General features: G+C 43.9%; 1 protein-coding gene across 4 annotated transcripts in view; it reads left to right on the top strand.

Annotated features, from left to right (window-relative positions):
- The window catches only part of MCTP1 (multiple C2 and transmembrane domain containing 1), an 862,717-nt gene that overhangs the window by 736,538 nt on the left and 106,315 nt on the right, over positions 1–19,864 (top strand). For all 4 annotated transcript variants that reach the window (XM_075593230.1, XM_075593236.1, XM_075593222.1 and 1 more), the window contains one exon: positions 1,967–2,020. In XM_075593230.1, the coding sequence (XP_075449345.1) occupies positions 1,967–2,020 (54 nt within the window). The remainder of the gene's footprint in view (positions 1–1,966; positions 2,021–19,864) is intronic.

Raw genomic sequence — 19,864 nt, 5'->3', positions numbered from 1 at the left:
AAGCTCCAAATGTTTAGGAAAGCTTGCAAAATGAACGCCGATAACTACAAGTAATATTTCCAGGACCCTTCGCATGTGTATTATTTATTCAGGATAAAGAATATTGCATGCTGAAATATATGTTATTGAGATTTACGTAATAATCCCTGCAGCACAAACGATGCAAGTGTTTCACCATCAGTGGCTGATGCACCATGTGAGTGTATTTTGAGCAGCAATTCAAAGGAATCCTTTTTGGGGGGTAAAACAAAATCTGAACCAAGCTGAACCATTGTACTTACAGCTCTGGAGACCTCTGGACCAATATATTTCCCTCTTGTCTTGGGAAAATAAGATGGCCACCGGGGTCAGGCTCACACCGGTGGCCATCTTGAATTCTTTTTTTAACCCCATTAGTGCAGACTAACCGGAGCGCAGCACAGTGAAGGATGCCACGAGAAGGGGGCTTCCCTTTTGTCTTGTTGTGCGGCCCAGATGGGAGGGACAATTCCAACATTAAAATGGGGGTATGTCCCCCTTTATATTTTAGGGGGTGACACGTCCCCCTGATCCCAACGATCTCCAATATGGGAAACGTTCAACATGAAATACTGTGAAATGCCTCCAGCATTGAGGGTTACCAACACCTTCAACACGGAAAAGGTTAAATTATTAAACCGCGGTGTTCAGTCTGGCGTAACTTACAAGTGAAAGCACTCGTCTGTATACACTCTCCCCTGTGACTTTCATAATCGAAGATACGTCTAGAAGGTCTTCAGCACAAATATATACTGTACATAATACTCCAGTGTATTCTGTTCATATTCCGATTGGTAAGGATTGCACACAGAATAAAAGCATTACAGGAATTCCTATGATGATATAATCTACAAATTAACAAAGGCAAAAAATAAATCCATCCACACAAGTTTAATTACCCTTTTCCTATTCTCAAACACCATAATAATAATAATAATAATAATATAATGTAGTGCTCATTAACACCATTTGCTTGCACAGAAGCACAGAGTACATTACTACATTACTAAATGATCCCAGAAGTGTTTAAACTGCAGTTATCAATACTGTGGACATGCAAATTAGCACAATTAGTGTGTCAGTTTTTAGCTTTAGTCCCTTACTGCCATAGAGCTTTAGAGTCTGTATGTATCAAGGCAGTTTTGGTGCAAAACAGAGGGAATTTTCATCCTGCCCCTATGCATCAAAGCATTTTGCTTCAATATGTCCCCGTCTGCCCTGCTTGCTCCTTGGGGAGTGTCAGTAGCAGGAGGTGGGTAAGAGTTACATATTGCACAGATTATAATGACATGTATCACATTGTGCTCCATTCTATTTCCCTTTTATTTGCCCCACAAAATCCTCCATATCTGAACTGGCGTAAATCCAATAATTCTGCATCAGATGTAAGAAACTGTTCCACAATATGCAATATGCTCTGCTCCAAAATACATAGTGCAGGGTCAAGATACACGTTTCTCTAGGTTGATACGCAGACCCCTAATCTCTCTGCATTAATCAGCCTGTGTAGCCATGCCTGTGTTACGGCAATGCAAATACAGCAAGCAATTCATAGACTTCCCTTTCAATTGTTGGACCCGTCAGTGACCACGTTTCTCATAAATAAACAAATCCAAAAACCAGCGAGTGGAGTTCAGGGCCGAAGCAAAAGGCAAAATAAAGGGAGCTTGTACAAATATAATGTTTGATTTGGGCAACTGGAACATTACATTTCTTGTCTTGCGATTGGTTCGTTTATTTTCCCAAAACCAGAGGCACCTTGGCAGATTCACACTTCGGAAATGAATGGTTTTGTCCTTAAATTGCAGCCTTTTTGTCTTTCATTTTGTATTTTAATGACGTTTTTTTTGTTTTTTTCTCCAATCCCAACGTTTCTGTTTTTAAAACTGACAAGAGCAAAGCTCGGCCCTCTGTGATATAGTGACATGTGTGCTGTTTGTGTCCGCAGGTAGTGGAGGACATGCTAGAGGACGAGGAAGAGGAGGATGACAAAGATGACAAGGTAATTATCCTTCTGAGCACTTGGGTACCTGGGGATAGCAGATTTTAGGCATGACACTGGGGTTGTTTTTTTTACAGACAGATAAAAAAAAAAGGCTGGAAATGTTTTAGCCCAGGAAATTGGACAGAACTGTTTATCATACTAACAACGCCGCTCTATGTTGCTAGAAGCGATAGAGGACTATAATCCAATATTTTTTTTTGTCCAGAGCTGGGTCAAATATTTATTCTGCCACAAGCAAATATAATTCAGCTTGTCTGGAACTTGATAGCTCTTTTGCAGATAACTGCAGTGACAACTGTTTTTGAAGGACGGAAATGTGTCCTGTCTTGAGTGTTACAAATAGGTCTCTATTTAGTGGGAAAGCTGGTGCAAAAATAGCTAGATATTAGATACAGTAGATTAATAATTACTGTGGGATATTTGTAAAGGGTTGACAATAAATACATATATATATTCCATTACTTTTTCTTAAGATGGTTTTTGTAACGTAAGAGGCACATACTGTACTGCAGGACTGTACACATTCACTTTGAGAACAATGGCCAAGTAGACAGCACTGTTGCTGCCTGTCTGAACTGCAGCGGGCGACATTATGGCATCAAAACATTGACCTGACTTGAGCATCATATTAATTTTGAGCAAATGATGGCAGTGCTGCTGCAAGATGACTCTATCTCTACTAATGATAAGTATTAAGCATCAGAGTGCTATTGTTTAGGGCAGTGTTTTTCGACCAGGTTCCTAGGAACCCTTGGGTTCCCCAGGCCTCCCTAAAAAGTTCCCTGGAATTTTGAGGTCATTTGAAAATTGTACCAAATACAGAATAATTTACAATGCAAATGTTCTCAGACACAATATTAGAGAGGGTTGGGGTTCCTTACAATGTATCTGATCTCAGACACTATCAGAGAGGGTTGGGGTTCCTTACAATGTATCTGATCTCAGACACTATCAGAGAGGGTTGGGGTTCCTTACAATGTATTTGATCTCAGACACACTGTTAGAGAGGGTTGGTGTTCCTTACAATGTATCTGATCTGAGATGCAGTATTAGAGAGGGTTGGGGTTCCTTTCAATGCATTTGATCTCAGACTCGCTATTAGTGAGGTATTGGGGTACCTTACAATGCATCTGATCTCACACGCGCTATTAGAGAGGGTTGGGGTTCCTTACAATGCATCTGATCTCAGACACGCTATTAGAGAGGGTTGGGGTTCTTTACAATGTATCTGATCTCAGATGCAGTATTAGAGAGGGTTGGGGTACCTTTCAATGCATTTGATCTCAGACCCGCTATTAGAGCGGGTTGGGGTTCTTTACATGTATCTGATCTCAGACACGCTATTAGAGAGGGTTGGGGTTCTTTACAATGTATCTGATCTCAGATGCAGTATTAGAGAGGGTTGGGGTTCCTTTCAATGCATTTGATCTCAGACTCGTTATTAGTGAGGTATTACCTTACAATGCATCTGATCTCACACACGCTATTAGAGCGGGTTGGGGTTCTTTACAATGCATCTGATCTCAGACGCGCTATTAGAGCGGGTTGGGGTTCTTTACATGCATCTGATCTCAGACACGCTATGAGAGCGGGTTGGGGTTCTTTACAATGCATCTGATCTCAGACGCGCTATTAGAGAGGGTTGGGGTTCCGCAGAATTTCACGATATAATTATAAGTTTCCTTAACCAAAAAAAGGTTTTAACCACTTGTCTAGGGGAACAAGTACTCCTGAGGTGAAAACCCTCAACTTAAGCCTGGGGATGGCAGGGTAAACCTCTGGTTTAGGAGAACATGAAAAGTGCTATTTTCTTTGCTACATCAGGAAAAGGCACAATTGTTATTTTCTGTCAGTATACGGCATAAATATGTTCAGCTTTAGTGTACTTTTAATTGATTGTTTATAATGGGGAAAGATTGGCCCCTGTAGTCCCTTCTACGCGGAACATGTATTCCGGGCTCCTCTGGAACTGGAGGAGTTAATGTCCGGCTTTGCTTCTGGTCTGACCAATTCAAAGTAAAAAAAGAAAGGGATACAGGCTTGTTTTCACAATTCATTGTGTCAGGATATGATAGCACTTGGATTGGTTGTCCTTGTGGGAATAGGAAAACCAGAGGGAGGAAATTAGAGTGACCTTGTACCACAAAAGCAATGGCTTGTGCTAGCAGGACCACTTTGCTGCACACAAGAGCGTAGTGATAAAGCTCTGTCGCTGCTTTCTGTAGCTGTCTGTGTTTTTACAATAGCTTAAATCTCTTTGCCGCTAGAGGAACCTTCAAAAGACGGGAAGGTACAATTAAACCTCTGAAGAAGAGTATTACTGATATATATATATATATATAAAAGGAATGAAAGCAATTTTTGCTAGCAGCTTCACTTATTTCCAAAATTGTTGTTTTAACAATGCATGTTTTTAACTCTCTTATTATGAAATTGTTCATATTCACTTGTAATATCACCAGCATGAAGGTAAAGCCGCAATTCCTTTAAGAAAGTAAAATGTGTATATATTTTAACATAGGCAGGGGGGCCGCAGGGGGCCTCGGGTGCGGGAAAGCACTGTTTTCAGCGCCACAGACCAGAGAATTTACCTGTGAAGGTGCCGGTGCTCCTCACGGAGGAAACAGCAATGACATTGCGGCTTCCTATTGGATCCCGCGACATTTGGTGGTCATATTGTTTCGCCGGGAGGGAACTTTGAAACCAGGTATCTACACCAGTAATTATTTCGCGAAATGGAGATCCCCGGCGCTGAAAATAGTGCACTCCAGCACCGCAGTCCTCTTTGCTCAACACTCAAAGTGAGAAGGCTACAGTGTTTGTTTAACACTTTCACTCCTGGAGAGGCCATCATTAGCATGAAAGGGTTAACCTTACACTAACTGTAATAATATGGTGTCCATTGTCAGAGCCAGGTACATTTTAGCATCTTTTTGAAAACAAAAAAACTCTTTTACTGCCAAGGGGGGCAGCAATACATTTCCGGGTTACATTACAACCTCTATGAAAATCACATGGGGATGTAATTTACCCAGGTTTTTCCCTTATGATTGTTTATAAAAACATTATTTTTTTGGGAGTGCACTCAAATGGTTTATTAATATTTAAGATGTTATTTCAGTGTTTCAATGCTATTAAGAAAACAATAAAACATGATATAGATGTGCAGATGCAGCGTGGTAGCTACAACCTTCAGATTGCACTTAGAAGTGCCAAACAATTTAACCTACAATTGCCTACGCCTGAATTATGTTGTATTAAAGGAAATATAGCTTTTAAGGCATGAGAAAGAGTGCATCTTAATTTATAACCCTGACCTTTGCTTCTAGTAGAGATGTATGGTTACATAACACTGTAAGAACGAACTCTCTGGCAGAAAGCATTAGAAATGTCAAAAAAACTCCCTGTGATTTGTTATGCCTTTAATAATCTTCTCTATGTACTAACACCCTCACACCTGAATTGGGATGGAAACTTAGTGCTCCCATATGAACTTACTAGTGAACAGCTGAAAATCAACAGATTGGCTGAGAAATCTCAGTGGAAAGATTTCGTTCCCAACATCAAATACTATATTAAGTAAAGCAGCACATGCGAGTGTTAGTTTTAATGTTAAGATGTTATAAGCATTCACGTCAGGCAATAAAGTGTATGATTTATTGTGAAGGTCAGTCTGATAACTGGGCTGTATTTTAACACGACGTTCTATTTGAGAATAATCTCTTTTCCTGTGATAGAGTGAGCAGTCATAGTTTTATTACTATCCTTCCTCGTTACTGCTGGTTGCAGCTTGGGGTGTAATTAAATTTAGATTGTATTGTTTGTTTTTTTGTTGGATTTTCTCATTTGTTTCAGTGATGCAACTACATAATGGGATTTATCATTGGGGGGGGGGGGGCAATCTGGAAGGTAATAGGTAGAGATATTGAAGTTTTCCTATGTTGAACATAATGCGGCATGGAATAGTGGCAGTGCCAGCATCAGTAATAGGGTCATATATAGATGCAAGAACAAGAAGCGCAAGAGAGAGATCCGCTATGGTGCAGTAAGTTTAATCCACGTTTGACTTATTAAAAAGAGCTTAAAAAGATACACACAATCAGTGTCTTTAAAAATCAGCTCACAGGCACAAGGGCTGGTATCTGCGTCTCCTAGCGTCTCTGATGTTAGACCAACACACTAACCCTCTTACAGCTCACGTGTCTACGGAGCAGGGGCTGCAGCAGTTACTCCGAATAGAGGCTTGTATGACTGGTTCCTGGTATAAATAAATAGCATCCTGTACAGAAAATGAAGAGCAAAAATATGCAAAGAGATAACTAGTGTAGCCCTGCTTCCTGCTGAATACAGTGCGCTACCAAATGCTCGCAGAACCTAAGCCTCCGCCATGGAGAGCCTGGGGCAACACATATGAATACAGATAACCTCTTACCAAGTGCAGCGCCTCCACCTGTAACGGCTCCCAGCAAAGCGGGAGTGGTTCCTCACAGGACAATAATGTAATACTACGCACACAGCTTATAAAAGAAACAGTGACTTTACTAATGATAACCATAACCGTGCATGTCATACAGTGAGTGTCCCTCTGTATAGGAGACACTATAACTAACGCATCTCGCAGGACGTGAATCCTTCACCGTGTAACCACACCGTGTCCAGTTTCCCCACACCACAATCCCACCCCCAAAGTGTGGTATGTGTGTGTGTGACTGCGCAGCCATTATGTTCTGGTTTTATTGTTGGTGCACTTGTGGATGTTACCTGCAGCGCTCGGACCTGCAAACGGGCTTCACAAAGGATACGACGATGAAGACACTCCAGGGATACCTTCCAGGGCGATCCCACAAGGTCGGCTACTGCTGTGCGTGCAGAGGTCTGAGCCCAAACCTCTGGTATAGTACCGTGACAGACTCTGGGTATAACACTTCTCTCGCTTACTCTAACGGGGCAGGTTCCTATCCTAGGGCCTGTCCCTGCATCAGCTTCACTGACTGTGACTCAGGGTCTAACTGGACCAGGGGTATAGGGCCTAGTGTAGGGGCTACTTGCCTCCCTACACGCAGAGCTCCTTCTCCTTCCTCCTCCCGGTTCTCTCTAACCAACATGCTCCCCTGCGCAACCTTCTAACTCTTGCGAATCCGCCCGCCCTATTGGCTCCCTGGCGTCACCTGGTCTCGCTGAGGCTCCTGGGACTCGTAGTCCCGTGCGCTACGCCCTCTAGGATTGGTTCCTGTTTTGCGGGCTAACGCAACCCCTACAGCACAAGCGCGACCTTTCCTCCATCACCACCTCCACAGGCTCACGGCGCATGCGCGAACATCCAACATGGCGGCGCCCTGAACGCTTGGGTCACTGCGGAGCCTCCGGTGCACCATAGCGCTCCATGCACTCGCTACAACCTTCCCTATTCTCCCAGCAAACGGAGACAAGAGTGAACTGGGGGACCTGGCTACACTAGATTAGATTAAATATAACAATATCGACATTTCTGTCCCCAAAGGATATTATTTCAGGTCTCCTATGCAGTGTTGTGTAGAAAGCCAGTGCATCAGAAAAAACAAGTCCTGTTTGGCATAATAAACTGAGGTTTAGGATAAACTCCTTCAATGTAAGCATATAGCATAACAAAGCCCTAATAGGGTTAGGGGACTAGTACCTAATGCCAGTGGCACCATAAGTAAATAGTACAGACCAACGTCCCATATATCAGAGAAAAAGGGGTACAGCGACCCACAAAGTGAACTCACTCAGTTTCTCCTGGAGTATCCAATCTCAGAATCTTCATAGGTGTGCAATCTTCCAGGTGATGGCAGGAACAAGTAGAAAAATAAGGCAGTACACTGCCCAAAGTAACAGAAGGAGGCTCACGGTTTTTAGCAACCAAAAATAGATTTATTACATAAAAAGTGGACAAAAGGGTCCCCCCTAGGCCGCAGCAGGGGTCCACCAACGCGTTTCAGGCAAAAATGCCCTTAATCAAGGTGTACAGAACAACCCAAAAAGCCCCAATTTATAATACAGCACTGATCGTGCCATCACGTGATGTCGCGACCAATCAGAAAGCAGCACCTATTAGATGTGTCCCAATTGGCCATTGGGATCACATCAATACACTAAACTTTATTAGACCTCACATGTCTGCAAATACAAGGCAATGAGTATGGTCAAACATGTAGTGTGCTCTGATTGGTACACTGACTTCTGGAACAATTGTAACTTTATTAAACTGACATTTAAAAACATCCATGACAACAAAAAAGGGGCTTCTTAAACCTTAGTGCAAAGATAAAAAACAACAAAATATAGAGAACAAACATTCTACATAAGGACTAACATTAATAATAAACTTAAAAAAAGAATATTAATAACAATTACAGCTTAAAATTAAAAACATAAACATATGTATAAAGTGCTATTAATAAAAATTGTGAGAGAGATAATAATACATTAACTTCCATGGGGAATTTTAACTATGTCCTAGATGGCATGAATATTAAAAATTGACAAAAATAGCACAGTTGCACACAGAACATTTGCAAGACCAGGAGGGCACAAAATAGATTCATACATAATTGTTAAATGTTACTTAATCATTTATCCCCTCTTTCCTTTAAGATTACTAAGCACATAGACCAGAAATTAACCCTAAAATAAAAAAGAGAGAGCTCCTATGCAGTGTTGGTGAATGTTAAGCAGAAACCATCTACAAATTAGACAGAAAATGTGCTGTAGTCATAGTGGCCCCATAATATGTACAGGTGCTTAATATTAAGAAGTGTCCGAAGTGAACACCCCACAGTTTGGAAGATGTTGCGTACTCAATGGACCTTTCTGGAAGGCACTATACTTTCGATAAATAGGTATACAAATTAGATTAGTATTTTATGAGAAGATATTAATTGTCACTGTGTTTGCTATCTGGAGATTTAATTTTGTTAAATCAGACGACAAAGATCATTGGACCCGATTTTTAAAACATAAACATTCTATATTCGTATAAAACAGAGAACATTGAAATTGCTGTACATTGTTAAAGGTAAATATTGATGTGATTTCTTTTACTGTAAGTTTGCAATTTGTGGTATTTGATTTTTAAAGCAAAATATTTGAATATGTTTGTATGTGTCTTTCTTTTTAGGATGTAATCTTAGAGATATCTGCTTTTATTTTTTGAGAGCTCTGGAATTATGTACGGTTACTGCCATTTCCTTTTATAAAACAATATATACATCTGTGCATCACCCAGCTTTCATGTTCAGTGAAGGATACAGCACACTCAGCAATATGATGCACTTAAGAAGAAAGCTGCACTGGAGTATGGAAAAGCCAACGCTTTGGTCCTTGATCAGGGATGGAATAAACTGTTCTGAGGGCTGCTGGGCGTCCCCCTTTTTTTTGTTTAAATTAGAGTGCTGTTGGGCCCCATCTTTTTACATATATAGATCTCTTTTTATAGATAGATAGATAGATAGATAGATAGATAGATAGATAGATAGATAGATAGATAGATAGATAGATAGATAGATAGATAGATAGATAGATGTGGCCATCTTTCCCCTACCGTCTGGCTGGGAAATGTTCTTGCTACTGGTGTATTCTTTGGCTGCTGTGGTGAAACCTGTGAGGTAAAACAGAAGGCCAGAGATCTCTGCGGTGGTGTGGGGAGTATCAGGACAGGTTTATGGTGAATTCCTCAGTGGTCAGCGCCTCCAGTCCAAGAGGATCCTGAGGTTTCAGGATGCACCTCATGGATACTTCTTTCCTTTAGTCATTACCATGCTTCAAGGACTACACCAGTTGTTGCTTTGACTGAAGTTTATTGGCAGTAGTATTTGTAGTACATTCACTGGATCATTATCACTGTACCGTATCCCTTCTTGGACTAGGCCTCAGTCACTCCTCTAGCAGAAGACCTCTCTGCAGTATCTGTATACTCTGGCATCTCTGCCAGAAGAACACCCTTACTCTTTGAAGTCTCAATCAGTACTAACTCACACGCACTACTCTACACTACATAGAAAAGCAGCCGCCTCCTTCCCTGGGGAGTGGCTAGTAATCCAGCCTATTTCTGTCACAGCCACCCTCCCCCCTTTACTTTAGTGAAAGGCCACTATAACTTTATTGTTCATACCTGCTGAACAATGTAACATCACACACTGAACATTAGAATGAATTCCCTTTAGGAATCAAGCCCACACTGCCCACAACCTATGGGGGCTTACAGTGGAACTCGAGGCAAGGGCTAGTAGTCCAGAGAGACCTGGCTACATTCTCCCTTTGGTTTTAAATTGCCTTCCGTCCTCGCAGAAGGCGTAATATCCACATCATAGTTATACATTAGACATAAAATGCATTAACCAACATTGACATGTTACACAGTACATTTGTACCGTCCGTAATAATGAGCAGGGTCAGGTTTGCACACCATGTTCCCTTGACTGTCGTACATGTCACAGAGTAACATCGCTTGCGGCCCTCCTCAGTGACATACTCAACCCTATCTAGGTGTATGTTTCGGCCTACATGACAGGTTTTGCTTAGGAAAGTAAACCTCTCTTCTCGCTGATGAGCACTGCCCATCCGCTGCATTACATGTTCCATGAGCAATGCACGCACCCACTCGTCTCTGCGCATTTCTGCCTGGCTCATTAAATCCACCCAGAAATAGGGTAATTATATCCTTCCGCTGTAAAGTGTTGTACTAGCACCCTATCGGCGTGACTAGATTTGGTCAAACTATGCCCGTAGGCGTGACAAGGTAGAACCAAGTATACTGGACCTTCCCATAGATGGTCACTAGCTGAGGCCTGAGAAAAGACCTACCTCCATTTTAGCACAACGTTCGCGCATTATCTTTGCTTGTAGCTCCACAGAGAAAATAACATCCTCCCACCAATGGTCAGTATGAGCTCCCCGTTCTAGCAAGAACCTTGTACGCTTTAAGTGGGGTACATATCCCCTAAAATTCGGATCCCATCATGGTAAATCGTCCACATCATTAGGCACATTGTCAGTTACTCGTGAAGTAGTTAGTGTACTGGGAACAGCTACTGTCTTAACTGCAGGAATGGCCACTGTCATAACAGGCGTAACAGTTCGGGACACCCGGTATTTGTCACTATGGGTACCATTGTCCCCTCCCGCAACTTTGGGGCTACTTTCCGGACTTGGAGAGTGATTAAGAGGTGGTGACCGGACAGAACTAGAACTCAGAGCAGAACGGACTAAGTCCCTGGCACCAAAGTCTCTGTTGGAGCGGAGCGACTAGCTCCAATGGAACCGACAACCGGTGAGGTTGTCCTGGTTAGGGCCTTTAGCAAGCCACGCCCAAGAGCGCGCACAGCCTCTCCAAGGGCATTGGCCATGGTTTCCCGGGCCTCGGTCTCCAAAGAATAGCGTCGTTGGTCCCGCTCCTGCTTCCGGACTTGACAGTGCTGCAAGAATAGTTCCCCGGCAGGGGTACCCACCACCACGGAAGCAGGAACAGTTGTAGAGACAGGAAAATCCTCATCGACATTCGTCTCCATCGCAGGGTCCTCTTCGATGATCACATCATCCGAGCAGTCGGCGTAGATTTCGGCCACATAAGCTATAGCTCGGTCGTGGGCTTCGCAAACAGCCCGGCACTGAAGTCAGAGCTGGGACATCCCTCTAGGAACGTCGATCGGGTGAAAGTCATCATCAGGCATCGGGACATCCAGGTAGGAACCAGGAATTGTGACGGACGATCGGGTTGTAGATTCGGGATCAAAGTAGGTCACGTCCGACCTCTCTTCGATAGTTGCACCCTTGTTGTCTGGCGGACACTGCGCCAGTCCAGCGATGGATGATCTCTCCATCAGCGAGTAGAATGCAAGGGCATAGCAGGCCTGGCTGGGCCTAATCTTGTTAGGCAATGGCACACCTCTTCCAAGGCGCGGATCTGAGCTGGGGTAGGTATAGCAGCAGCGGGAGACTTGCTTGGCCGCACCCCGACCAGGGTGGGCACAGGTACAGCTGTAAAAGTAACTTCTCCCGCAGGGCTGGAGGAACCACTAGCATCGGTTTTTAGCACTCCCAGCGACCCAGCCCCAGAGTCAGTACTGAGCGAACGGCCAATTCCGCTTTTGAGATCGGTACTCACCAGTGGCTGGAGCATGGTCCAGTAGTCGAGCCACGGAGCTTCAGATGTCTGCCCCACCACCTCCTGCAATCTCTGTATTACTTCAGCAATGGCAGTAAGGTGAGCAGACGTCTCCGATCCAGATCCCTGGAAACGGAGGTAAGGTGTGGTACATTCTGGGAAGCAGATCCCAGCGCAGGCCCCACCCGTGTACACTACGGGCAGAACAGACGAAGCGTGTTCTCTCCATCTTGGGGTAACAGCATTAAACCTCCAGGCAGAATGTAGCGCACGCCTTTTTCTTCTTCCATCATCGAAAGCAGGTAAGGTAGTTACACACACGTCTCTGCTGTGAAGTTACCATGTGCAAGTGAAGTTGGGTCTCCACACTCACACAGGCAGCAGAAGGATACACCCATAGCTCCTCCCTTTGATTTTAAGAACAGCCACTAGAAAATAGGGTGGAACTTGGTATTGGCGCCAATCCCAGATTCTAGGCTAGAATGGCGCGGTCAGGTTCCACACCAAACCTAGGAGGTTTTGCAGGACATATTTTGCAACTTTAGCTTGCAACTACTTGCACAAGCTGCCATGCGGTCTCCCGTTGAGCGGGAACTATCATTTTGGATAGGAATAGCACAGTCTTTGCAGCTTTTTGCACAGGCTGCCATGCGGTTTCCCATTTTGAGCGGGAACCGCTATTTTGAGTAATAAAGCACAATCTTTGTGCTCCCTATTGAGGGCACTTTGGGTAGGCTGCAGCTCCTCAAACAGAGGTTCGTGACGGTAGCCGAAGAGCGGGCACCCCTCCTCAGATACCTGCATACCGTAGCTAGGGGTAATGTTGGATAGCCAATAAGGTCCCTGTTGATGCATCAGAGGCCTATCCCCATCATCTTCTTTGTTGGATGGGCAGCAGGCTCCCCGGTGTCGCTTCAGGGAACTGCCCCCATCTTCTGGTAGCACGGTGGGCAGTAGTCTCCCTGGTGTCGCCTCAGGGAACTACCCCCAGGCCTTACTTCGTCGTTTGCTGATGGGGAGCAACAGGTTCTCTGGTGTCGCCTCAAGGACCTGTCCCCCCCGGCTTCTTAGATAAGTCACTTTGCGGATGCCCCATGCTAAGGGGACCGCTAGGGTATAAGGCAGCTCCTCTAGCAGAAGGACTCGATCCTCAGATGCTCGCCAGTCGATCCCAAGAGTGGGTAGTGCAGACCTGCAAAGCCTAGCTCACTAGACCCCAGTCCTCCAACTCCCTTGTCCTAAAAGCACAGTTCAATAAACAGTCTCAAAGTCCAGAATGGGTGACCACATTCCCCGCTGGAGCCTCGAGATACACCCCAACACTTTGTAGTAGTATAAGGGGTTTTGGTAACCTCTTCCTGGTGTCGCCTCAGGAAGCTGTTCCCAACATCACCCAGAGAAGTGCAGTACAGGGCGGCAAGCCCAAAACCCCAGTCCAGATAGTATACAAGTCCATAAGGCAGAAGCATGGCTCTGATTCCTGCTGCAAAAACCTGTCCTAATGCCTCAGCAGCGCCTCCAAATGTAGCCCTTTTCCCCCTACCCTCTGGGAAATGTTCTTGCTACCTGTGTATTCTGTGGCCATACCTGTGAGGTAAACAGAAGGCCAGAGATCTCCACGGTGCTGTGGGGAGTATAAGGACAGGTTTACTGTGAATTCCTCAGTGGTCAGTGCCTCCAGTCCAAGAGGATCCTGAGGTCTCAGGATGCACCTCATGGACAAATCTTCTTCTTTAGTCATTACCATGCTTCAAGGACTACACCAGTTGTTGCTTTGACTGAAGTTTATTGGCAGTAGTTGAAATACATTCACTGGATCATTATCACTGTACCCTATCACTTCTTGGACTATGCCTCAGTCACTTCTCTAGCAGAATACCTCTCTCTTCCAGAAGAACATCCTTACTCTTTGAAGTCTCAATCAGAACTAACACTCACTACTCTACACTACATAGAAAAGCAGCTCCTCCTTCCCTGGGGAGTGGCTAGTAATCCAGCCTATTTCTGTCATAGCGCCCCCCACCCCCTTTACTTTAGTGAAAGGCCACTATAACTTTATTGGTCATACCTGCTGAACAATGTAACATCACACACTGAACATTAGAATGAATTCCCTTTAGGAATCAAGCCCACACTGTCCACAACCTATGGGGGCTTACAGTGGAACTCGAGGCAAGGGCTAGTAGTCCAGAATGACCTGGCTACAGATATATATTTCTATGTATAAATTTATATATATATATGTTTTTATATATATAAAGAAATGGGGTCCAACTGCACTCTAGTTTAAACAAACAAAAAGTGAAAAGCAACAAATTGTGATAGCTGTGTTCAGCATAGTGGATCACTCCCATGGTCGGCAAACAGAAACTAAAAGTATGGAGGTTACTCCAGCGCTACCATGGAGAAATGCAGAGAAACATTGATATTGCTACATATGATATGCGAATAAAAATAATATTTTATAGAATGATTCCGAAAAACAAAGTAACAATGTATCCACAAGTGCTTCCCTAGTGAGCAAAGCCAGAGCAAAAAAAAAGGTAAATCACAATAAAAAATGAAGCTGGTAAAGGATTGGTAATTTAGCAATGTTTCAGGCCATAGTAGGCCCTTTTTCAAGCCCAGTCCTTCAGTTACTGTCTATTACCAGACCAAACAGTTACCACAGCAAGAAGACAGAGGAATCATCTCTGGATAGGAGCTTATATATAAATATTTATCCTATATAGTGCAGGCACACTTACCACAACACCTCTGACTGTCTCTGTACGTTCTTCCTACTTTCCACTTAGATTGTAAGCTCTTCAGGGCAGGAACTCCCTTTTCCTATTGTTACTTGTTATGTCTGAAGTGCTTATTCCCACTGTGTTATAATATTGTGTCACGTATATTACTGCTGTGAAGCGCTATGTACATGGATGGCACTATATAAATAAAGATGGACATACATAAAAAACATTTTATAATATATACATTATTGAAGAATTGAAACACTCCCCAAATTCAATAGCCATATACAATACCAGTACCAGGATTGGGCTGATTCTAACCATGCTTTAAAAGTACAATCCAATGTTTCTTCTTTTTTAAAATTCTATTTATTAGTTATACATTTCGATGAAGTATGGTGCTCTGGGTCTCAGAAAGGTCTTCCGTTTTAAAATCATCGCTAACCTTGTGATTCTGGGATAGAGCAACACGTCATCCCTTCCAGGTCATCTCTTGGAACGTCTACAATGGCTTTTCATCTGGCGATTCCAAGTTGGCTTGAGCCAGAATCAGTCCAGTGGCCATAATATTTTATTTTTTATTAAAAAAAAAAAAAAAAAACAGTAAATAAAAATTAGACAAAGTTAAGAACAGTAGTTTTTGGCGTAAGACAATGGGCCATAATTACTAAACAGTTCTAAGCCATTAGACACAATACGGTGACAGATGATACCTTACTGACCATTCATTTGACCGGACGGTAAGGTGTCTTCTAGAAACGGAAGGTGTCTTATAATAAGTATAGCACACTCTAATAAATATAACCCAATTTTGCCCAGCAACAAAGTAGTATGCTCAACTCTTACGTTCATTACTTCTCTGTTTTCTCATCTGGGATGATAGCAAGGTGAGGTCAGAAAGGACCATTCCATGGGATAAAAGCAAAAAAAAGATTAATAAACGTGCCAAAGCCTCACTTTAATTGAACTTGAAGCATATGTTGCAAGTATGCAAATATGTCCCAGATGTTATGCCATGGCCAGTGTCTGAGCTTCGCCTGATTAGCACAAGGCAGCTATTAGTCCTGTAACCTTTGGACGCGGGGGTAAATGCAGTATTACATGGCACAAAACTAAAGCACCTGTTTTGCATTCTACAAAGACCCTAGGTAGGCTTTGCATAAGCCTGCCCATGTGTTTTCACTTAGCAGATTGTTGGGTGATTATGAAAAGTGTCTTTCTTTAAAGCTCGTGCAGATATTAGTCACTTTTTTCACAAGGAGCGGCAAGTCAGTGGCTATTGATGAGGTCCGTGTGTGCATATTTCCACACTGGCTGTTTGATGTGTGATACAGCACATTGTAGCTCTGCATGGTCACAGAATTACTGGCCAAGAACACTGCAACGTATTGGAATCTGTGTCATTAGTTATAATAACATATCTTTTCTATACGATACACATTGCTAATTATTTTGTAATGCATGCAATAATTTTGATTAAGATGGGAAGAGAAGTTGTAATTGGGTTCTTGACAAGAGTTTTAGAAAACTACAGACAGCTTCTGCCATTTTTACAACTTTGTCATTTTTTTGTAAAATATTGTATTGAAAGCCGAGTAATGAAACAAAATGTGTATTAATTCTCAGTGTAGCAGTAGGGTAACTATAAACTATAATTAGTGGATGCTGTCGAACAAATGCAAATACAGCTGTCCGTATATATTTTGCACACTATATTGGAGATGTTTTGTCATCAGAAAATCCATACAAGTAAATATTTTTGTTGGAACATGTGTCTCTCCGCCTATACTTTTTAAAGCATCTGTTCTGCATACTAAATTTCAAAGTGTTTTTGTCTTTTGTGTAAGTAATATTTAGATAGATAGATAGATAAGATACAGTAGATAAGATACAGTAGATAAGATACAGTAGATAGATACAGTAGGTAGATACAGTAGATAGATACAGTAGATAGATACAGTAGATAGATATATATTAATATTCGGATATTATATTTAGCCGTCTAGTCAAAAGGTCTCAGTATTCTTATTGCCTCCTGTAGTCCAAATAACAAACATAGCACAAGTTGAAACAATCTTTCAATCTTTGTGGCTATTGTTTTTCTTATTTTACAAAACAAGCCATTAAACAAATATTTCAAACTTTATATTTAAAATATATACTTAGCTGTGATTTTAAAAGAACACAGGCCGTGCGTACAGTGCCCGTGAAGTCGACCAAAAACAAATGCATTGCCGCCACCGCATGCACTTATAGTAAGTGCGATGGCGACAATCCGACGTCGCATCTTGAATTTTGGTAGCTGCCAATATTTGATTTTTCAGCCCCTGAACCAATCAAATGCCAGTACGCCCGCGACGCCGCCGCAAAGCGAAATATAACTTTTGCTAGCGGCGACGGCAGCAGGTGACGTCACCCGTGGCATCGCCTGTTGCGGGTACTATACACGCGGCCTTAAGCTAATGATGTTATCTTATGCATTTCGCCAACATGATCTTTGCTTTATCAGAGGGGGATGCAGTTTCAAGGACATTACTTCTTTGTATGCATGAAACAGCGATATCCATTGATACTGCATACAGTTTTTTTTACTTTTGATGCATTTATAATCACACCTTTCTGAACTTTTATTGACTTCTGACATACCACAATTTTTTTCTAATTACTATCTTTGTCTACTTAGATCAGGACTTGTTCTTAACCATTCTATTTCTGCTGTGGACCATATCTCCTCCATACCACTGCTGTCTAGGAACAAACGTTCCAGGGATGAGATATCTAGTGATATGTTCAAAAGCTCTAACCCAGGTTCTTGGGGCATCGCCCTCCTGCTAGGGTCACCTTCATATATGCAAACCTCAATTACGGAGCAGTTTTATTTGAGTCCAATCACGGATTTCCATGCATCTTTCATTGCACTGGGGAAACCTCCTTTGTGTATTGAAAAACCATGAATGTTCTTTATATAGCTTACCTTGTCATAATAATATTACTGGAGCTGATGGGTTCTCTAGAGCATAACCTCAACTTTCTGATCAGCGGGAGCTGCCCGAAATACAGGACAGTTCCAGAAGAAAATATGGGCACCAGCAACCTTGCACATCAAAGCAATATTCCAAGTATTTATTTGCTAGTATATTGCTGCTGGTAACCAGTTTTATACCCCGAGCGTGCTGAGAAATGAGATGGCAATATTTTCTGAACCATGGGCTCCCAGAAGTAAAACAGTGGCTCTCCTTTTCCATTAAGCTTTCCAGTTACTTCTATTATATATATATATATATGTAACGGGTATTCCACCCCACCCAATCTCATATATAGTGTGGGTGAGTAGAACATGTGGTGTTACCGGTGTGGTGCGTATACCTGCAGGCTCACAGGAGGTCTGAGCCTCCGCTAATGAGAGCCTGGGGTGAATCCTCTGGAACGAATCTTCTTTTACAGCGCCTCCACCTATGTAGGATTCTATGGACGTGTAGAATGACCCTACATAGGAACCCAATCAGAAACCACACACAGTGATTATATAATAACTAAGGACTTTACTTATGAACATCGAGAATATCATAATCATTTACATAACCTCATAACCTGTGTCCCTCTCACGAGGAGACACTACCCGTGACGTCTCGCAGGACGTTTCCCCCACACTAGGTGATCCCACCCAGTGTCCAGTGAAACCCCCACACCCAATGTCCCGTACTCCTACGGAGATAGTCAATGGGTGACTGCGCAGTCACTAAAACCTCTAGGCCTGTTGGTGCACATGTGTTGGTATAATACCTGCCGAGCACTCCGGTGCTCGGGTCCGCAACAGTCTTCTCAAAGGGTCAATCGGTGAGGACTCCTCCAACCGAACTCCTGCACTTGTGGACCGCTAGGGCGGTCCCTTCGGGAACACAGTCTCTGTGGACCCCAACGTGGGTCCAACCGCTTTCCGGGAACAGCAACCGCCGCTCTTTCCCTATCTATCTAACGGGCAGTAGCGTGACAGGAACCCTAACCTAGGGCCTGTCCCTGATGAACCGCAACCTGAGGTGACTTGGGGAAAACTCCTAGGGCCTGCGGGGGTTACTAACCTGCCCCACTCTCCTAGCTACCCAAGTCCAGCAACCTCACTAACCACTAGCTAACTCACTACAGCCTGCAGCAGACACACAGCTCTCACCGTCCACCTGCAGACATTCACACACGCTGCACACACTGCGCCCAGCACATGCAGCGACACACACACAGCTGGCAATCGTACAAACACGATACACTGGAACCCGCAGCAATCAATCCACTGCTCGCACGCTGTGCCTATTTGCCAGTGCGCACAGCACTACCCGCTGTGGCACTGCCAAACCTGCACCTTACATACACTAAGGGTGACCTCCCTATCTAGGGCCGTCCCTTATCAGTTACCCACTAACCTGGTGGGGAATTGGGGCCTACCTGGAGGGTGTGGGTACCTATCTGGATGCAGGAGCTGCACTCACTCCCTGCATCCTTCCTTCCCCTTCAGCTCCGCTGCTCCAACTGACTCACGCAGCTCTCTGCCCGCGAAATGTATCCAATTCCCCTCAGACTCTTGGCCCTCATTGGCCACACTGTCCCACCTGGTGTGCCTGGCCCTAAGCCTCATGGGAATTGTAGTCCCGAGGCCCTTACTATAACATTGGGGCCGCGTGCGCTTCCCTCTGCCTACACTAACTCCTAATGGCCGCCGCAACCCTTCCTGAGCTGTCCCTACTCTCGCGCGACTCTCCTGCGCTTTCCCTGCCCTCACGCAACTGTTCCCTGGCTCTAGGGTTCTCCCTGCGCATGCGCGAGCTAACTGGGCCGCCGGGGACCTACTGCGCATGCGCGAACTGAAGCGCAATGGCGGCGCCCTGCTCTGCGGCCGCCGGGACCTTAGAGACGCGATCGCGGCCTTAGCAACGGCCCGATCGCGTCCCCGGCAACCGGCCGCAGGCAGGAGAAACCGCGCTGCTCCCTGCTCCA

This window comes from Ascaphus truei, chromosome 1 (genome assembly GCF_040206685.1).
Source record: "Ascaphus truei isolate aAscTru1 chromosome 1, aAscTru1.hap1, whole genome shotgun sequence".
Taxonomy (NCBI): Eukaryota; Metazoa; Chordata; class Amphibia; order Anura; family Ascaphidae; genus Ascaphus; species Ascaphus truei.
Note: the sequence above shows the minus strand (reverse complement) of the source record. Positions and strands in the feature narration are given on the sequence as shown.